Raw genomic sequence first — 7294 nt, forward strand, 5'->3', positions numbered from 1 at the left:
TAAGCTTGTTTGTTTTTTGATTAATTAACGTCCTATTAACAGCTATGGTCATGTAATGGACTGCCTCCCATGTATGCGTTGTGTTGCGTGTAGTTTTGTGCTGGGTGCATGGTTTGGGAGACTGCAGTATATTCATGTTGTGTCTTCTTGTATAGTGGAACTGTGGAACTGGAAGCAACGCACCCCACCCGGTCACATTATTCTGACAACGGGCAAACCAATAGCAGATGTACTTACATTGTATAACAATAAATCGATCACATTATGGGATGATGCGTTGGGTCTCTCTCTGAGAACTTCGAAGCAGTGAAAACTTTTCCGAGACTGATGTCAGCCTATCGTCTTCTGTGTGGCTCGATATCCAGTAGATAATAACATGGAACATAGATACCGCCTGTAAAGATTCCAAATGTAATGAATATATTTTATGACAGTCATTTAAGATAATTTATAGCCTTGACATCTATTATGATGAATATCATGTAGTTATTCCTAAAGTTCTATTTAAAATAAAATTTAGTACTGGTGGTTAGCGCAGATACAGAAATATTTCAAAACATATACACGTTTGATCTCCATTTATATCTTACAGACATTCAACGAACAACTACGCCGACCACCACTCCAACAACTACTACTCCAACAACTACGCCGACCACCACTCCAACAACTACGTCGACCACCACTCCAACAACTACGCCGACCACCACTCCAACAACTATGCCGACCACCACTCCAACAACTACCACTCCAACACCTGCGCCGACCACCACTCCAACATCTACGCCGACCACCACTCCAACAACTACGCCGACCACCACTCCAACAACTACGCCGACCACTAATCCAACAACTACCGCCGGCCACCACTCCAACAACTACGCCGACCACCACTCCAACAACTATGCGCCGACCACCACTCCAACAAACCACCACTCCAACAACTGCGCCGACCACCACTCCAACATCTACGCCGACCACCACTCCAACAACTACGCCGACCACCTACTCCAACAACACTCCAACAACTACGCCGACCACCACTCAACAACTAATCCAAAACAACTACGCCGACCACCACTCCAACACTACGCCGACACCACTCCAACAACTACGCCGACCACCACTCCAACAACTACCTCCAACAACTGCGCCCACCACCCTCAAACTCCCTCCAACAACTACGCCGACCACCACTCCAAACATCTACGCCGACCACCACTCCAACATCTACGCCGACACTACTCCAACAACTACGCCGACCACCACTCCAACAACTACGCCGCCACAACTCCAACATCTACGCCGACCACCACTCCAACATCTACGCCGAAACTACTCCAACATCTACGCCGACCACCACTCCAACATCTACGCCGACCACCACTCCAACAACTACGCCGACCACCACTCCAACAACTACGCCGACCACCACTCCAACAACTACCGACCACCACTCCAACAACTACGCCGACCACCACTCCAACAACTACTACTTCTCCAACAACTATGCCGACCACCACTCCAACAACTACGCCGACCACCACTCCTACAACTACTCCAATATTTACACTGATCACCACTCCAACAACTACGCCGACCATAAGTCCAACAGCTACGCTGACCACCACTCCAACAACTACGCCGACCACCACTCCAACAGCTACGCCGAATACCACTCCAACAACTATGCCGACCACCACTCCAACAACTACCACTACTCCAACAACTACACCGACCACCACTTCAACAACTACACCGACCACTAATCCAACAATTTCATCGACCACCACTCCAGCAACTACAACCCTCAGCACTCCAAAACCCATAAATAACATAGGTACAACTACAACGACAAATATTCTATCAACAACTGCATCTCCAGCGCCGTATACAATACACCCTAATCCACCTAGTAACGCAACTAATATGACGTCTCAAACTGCATCTTCAACAACAAATATTCGAAAAACGAATACACCACGCTTTTCTTCTCCTCCGACCGCAATTTTTGCAATGTCTACCTTCAATCATTTACCGATAATCAGCCGTGTTAACACACCGAAATCCACATCCTTTACAAAACCCAAATCTAAGCCAACCAAATCACATGTAGTACAATTCATCATCACAACACCAGCAACAACGAACACACCGACACCAACAGATGTGAGGACAACAGCGACGAGTCCGACAACAGCGACGAGTCCGACAACGATGACAGAAGACTCGGACAGTCTTGGAATTCCTCTAGGTAATGTATTTCATTTCGAGTGGTGTGCATATCAACGTTGGCGCAATAGAATTTTCAATGCACATATTACAGAAATATCGATATGTTTGTATTTATGGTACCAAATTAAGCCACACATTCGTCAGACTATACCGAATATATTTGTACCCGGCCTAATTTTCGGCCCTAAAGACAAAACCATTACCTAACTAGAGATATTTAGTTCTACAATATTTGAGACTTATGATGAAACCTAGAACCTGGTAATATTTTTTATCCAAAGGCAAAAGGGCAAAATTACATGATTATCGAAGTAATATACTGTGTATACTGGTTTTGCTTAAATGATCCTAATATGGAAACGCGATCTGTATTATAATTAATTATGATTACTTTCCAGATACATTCATACTGTTAGTGGCGTCCGCGTGCTGCGTTCTGACTCTCACCATAATGGCCTGCTGTGTCTATATTTTTGGGAGGTTTGTTCAACATTTACCACAATCTTTTTTCGGTAGTAAGTTTTAACGTATCATTGTAGTTCCATCTCAAAGGATTTTGTGTTAACGCGGAAGAGCATCTGTAATTTGACACAGTGTCCCCAGCAGGAACCAAACCACAATGGAAGAGGAATGAAAACAGGACTTGTTTTAAGTAGTTTTTTTAATTTATTATAATTAATTAACTTCCTATAACAGCAAGGGTCATGTAAGGACGGCCTCCCATACATGCGGTATATAGTGTGTATGTAGTGCCAGGTGAGTGACTTTGGAGACTGCGGAATGTTTGTGTTGTCCACTTGTATAGTGAACTGTTGCCCTTTTTATAGTGATATGTCACTGAAGTATGCTGCCGAAGACACCAAGCAACACACCCCACTCGGTCACATTATACTGACAACAGGCAAACCCATTCGTCCTACCATCTGTATGCTGATGAGCGCTAAGCAGCAGCAGAAACTAGCACTTTCATGAGCCTTAGAGTGTTTTCGTCAGGGGACAGAACGCAGGGCCTACCTCACATGGGCAAACGCTCAACAGATGGCCAGAAGTAAGGCAAGGGACACGTTAGGCAGAACGAAGTTAACTATGCAGAAGAGAAAAGATAATATCCAAAATTTGGTCGCCTTTTATGATCATGCAATAGGGGAAGCACGTACAATTTTAACATCCTACCTGCATGGCGGAAAAAAACTAGAACTACATATGCATTGTTTGTTAAGTGGCGAGTAACAGTTTTGATAAAATAGATGTGTATAAAGTTCTGATTTAATGTTTTTATGCATATTTTCATTGTATGCTAAAGCTTAGTGATCAGGGGATTTGTGCATATCGATGTTTTGACTCAATTTGCTAGAAGCTGTCAAGATTCCATGTTCACATGAATGATACCACTCTGATTCATAGCGAGGTGATATACCTGTAGTTATATAAGAAAATATAAAAAAAGATATAAGTAACATAAGAAATATTTAAATTCATGGACGGAAGGCTTCTTGTACATTTTAAAAATCAAAATCCCCTGTTCGATAGATTAATTTATATACATGAAATACGATTGTTGATTGCAACGTTTTGTTTCAGGCGAAAAAGCAAACAAGGTCCTATGACGTCACGCCCCAGCAAAGACGCTCCCGAATTCACCCTAACCTTGAGGTCGCCTGGATATACGCTTGGTCTGGAAAGTTCTAACACCAAACCAATTCTTGACTTATCGAAAGAACTGATGGATTTGCCGCCGGACTACTCAACCGTTATTCGTGATATAAGGAGACCTGGGATTCGGGAAAAATTAGGGAGCTGGATCTCTCCTCCCTACCAAACTAGGGGCTGTCATTATGGATACTATGAACCAAGTCCTGATTACGGTGATACAAGTTTCCAAGGTGTAACTACAGAAAAGCCTGTAGATTATTAAAAGGTCAATACTGGCAAAACTCAAGTACAGTGGGTATTTACAGTAACACTGAGGAACACGCTTGTTTTCCCTTTTGTGTTCCTTGAATCGTCCTTAGATAGGCATCTCTAGATCAATTTTAGTTATCACTGATTTTCGGGTCATGCTGAAGGGAACTTGCTAAATTCATTTTCCAGAAAAGTTAAAAGTAACTCGATGTGTATGCCTATGTAAAGTCGAATCTTGTCAAACCACTTGTAAACATAATTGCATGGGTATCCGGTGAAATACATTGTATGTACTGAATCCTGTGGACTTGCAACAAAAAGGCGTAAAATAATTAAATATGCATATTTTGCCAAAATTTACAAACAGCACAACAATCTACGATTCAATAATACTATCAAAAGTTAGGACGGATACATATTCACTTTATATCAACTAAGTTATGTTCAAGTACATATGTACACCCAAGAAGTGATATATAAGCATACAAAAAAATAAGATATGATGATTAAATTCTTGTTGTTGTATGGCTAGATGTGGGTGTGTAAAGTGTTCCATCGTCCGTGAGGTTTATGTTCATGTTGGGTTGAAATGAAGAAGGACTCCAATGTTTAGTCGAAGTACAGAATGCACGTCCGTACCCCGTATGTCTGACCACTCTATATCTGTATATCTGTATATCACTGACCAGCCCTTATTTATACTGGTTAGATATTGCATACGTGTACAAATGACGGGTAAATCATGTTAGTGCAACATAACATTATAAGAGTGACAGCTAAGAAGCTGTCTTAGACTGACTGGTCTGAAAAGTACTAGACTGTTACATATAGTATGGCCTTGGGACATATACACGACTTAGCCATTTACATTTCTGAAATATGTCCTGTAGATTATTCACATTGGCCAATCATATTATCAAGTTATATATCAAATATAGCTTACTTTAAATTAAATCTTTAAATTAATTGTTCATATCATGGCATCGTTCTACTACATGATCACTAGTTTAAACGGGGTCTTAACCCTTAAACCATTAGAAAGTTAATAGCACTTTCTACTGGAAAGGTTTTCCAAAACATTCTGAAAATGCCTCCGTGCAGCCGGTTTCCATTGGTCATTTTAATGCATTGTCCTACCTTTAGATCATGTACCTAATGTCCCTATTGTGTTCGTAAAAGGCCATTAAATTTTGGATAATATCTGTTCTATTGGAACACGAACAGACTGCAAACCTCTCAAAACATGTCCTACAGGCATTTCACAAACAGAACCCACTGCATACATGGGAGTCCGTATTTAGAGAATCTGAAGACAGATCCTCTTCTCACAATGTACATGGAAGTGACGTCACTTGGATCTTCAGCTTATTTCATATCTATAATTGCAAAAAATATTCTGTGTTTCCCAATGTTTATCTAGCCTGTTTTTATTGACTTTTATATTTGTACTAAAACACCATTTTCGACAAGCATGTTACGCATTCTAAGGACAAAAATATCAAATCTTGAATGTTGTAGAAATGTCTCCTTTGTTGTTTGTGTGATTGATTTGTCCACGTTTTAATAAAGTCTGTTGCACGGTTATCATCATCCTCGATACTCCAGGCCTAGGGTTCCGATCACTTACGATCTCTACACCCCTGGACTATCTCATAGTGAAATTGAAGGCAGCTCAGCGGAAAACATTTGACCAATCACAGGCTAGCAAAGATTTCCTTTGAAGACTACAGAGAGAGCGACGCCTAACATCAAAGTCACACAGTCAACCACAGTGTACCGTTATACGGCTCTTTTGATTTACATCAAATGATTAAATTACCTGTTCTATTCTGTTGCCTCCAGTTTTACTATGAGATAGTCCAGGGGTGTAGAGATCGTAAGTGATCGGAACCCCTGGAGTATCGAGGATGGGTTATCATAGATATACTAGTTATTTCAAACATCTCCATCATATCTCCTTTTACTTTTCTATAGCTCAAAGTCGGTAGTTTGGGAAAGGTAAGGAACTCCTCCGTGATACAAAGTTGAGTAGTTTATTTCAAAGTATCGTAAAAAAATATCCAGACCAGATACATAGCTTCGGTTTAAGTTATATTGCATGCTGATTTTATTGTAACGATATGTCACTTAAACATCTGATATTTGAACATTGTTCATGAAACTTGGTGATTTAGCTCCCCAAATGCATATGTCGGCCTATAAGAGAGCCGAAATCAAAGGATCATATATTCCTGGATTTGAATAAAGTGCCTTCAATCACTGCTATATACAGTGACTTCGGGTTTTGTCAGATTTCGAATCGTATCACGTGACTGACGTTCGACACGACCTGCACGTGGTGAGCCAGGTAATTAACGTACAGAATAATGTAAGCGCACCTGTGTTGGAGCAAATCATGCTGGTATATGTCCACAGAATGAGTATTTGAAACACCCAATTCACACATTGCCGTAAAATATTGTGTTTATCAAATATTGTAATGTGCGAGCATTATTTTCGTTGTACGTGTAGATCCAGTTTGCTGAGGTCGACCACATGTTTTGTTTACAAAAAAAAACTTTTAAAATTTTCTCTTGGTTTCACAACTCTCGTGTTACTCCCCGAATCATTCAGAAATCTTCGTTCGGGCTAGTTCACGTGAAACTGTAGTTTACATGAGCGATGCGTATTTCAACAAAACGGCGATAGTTTTAACTCCAGTTACGTAATTTGAACTTTGAACTCTACTCGTGTCTAACCCAGCTCAGACGACTCTCGATCGAACTATGGTCTATAAATAGAGTTTTACGTCACTCAACTCAACCCGCGAGTTTCACGTGAACTCGCCCGAACGAAGAGTTCGGAATAATTTACGTCAATCGGATCCCCTCGGAGAAATTTCCGCTTATTTCCGAAGATTCACGGAAATTACTCCGAGATGTCGCGATTGTTTTTTACGTGCGCACGTTAAAAATATATATTTTTTATTTTTATAATAAAAAACACCTCCAGTGCTGTAACTTTATAAAAATGGTAAAACAGACGGAGAAAATATGTATAGTTTAACACTAAACAGTTTTCACTATGACAATCAGAGCGAAAGTTATAGACCATATATCTTTAATTAAAAGTTAAGATGTTAAACTTCAATATGATAACAAGAAGTCATACTGAACTA

At 40.6% G+C, this 7294-nt stretch overlaps 1 protein-coding gene across 1 annotated transcript; it reads left to right on the plus strand.

The window, feature by feature from the left end:
- Positions 1-1501: 1501 nt before the first annotated feature.
- On the plus strand, positions 1502-5622 carry LOC138319899 (G8 domain-containing protein DDB_G0286311-like). The gene is made up of 3 exons (XM_069263017.1): positions 1502-2254; positions 2634-2715; positions 3817-5622. Exons 1-3 carry the CDS (start codon positions 1510-1512, stop codon positions 4148-4150), a joined length of 1161 nt encoding a protein of 386 aa, XP_069119118.1. The 5' UTR covers positions 1502-1509; the 3' UTR covers positions 4151-5622.
- Positions 5623-7294: the final 1672 nt, after the last annotated feature.

Source organism: Argopecten irradians, chromosome 3 (genome assembly GCF_041381155.1).
Source record: "Argopecten irradians isolate NY chromosome 3, Ai_NY, whole genome shotgun sequence".
Classification (NCBI taxonomy): Eukaryota; Metazoa; Mollusca; class Bivalvia; order Pectinida; family Pectinidae; genus Argopecten; species Argopecten irradians.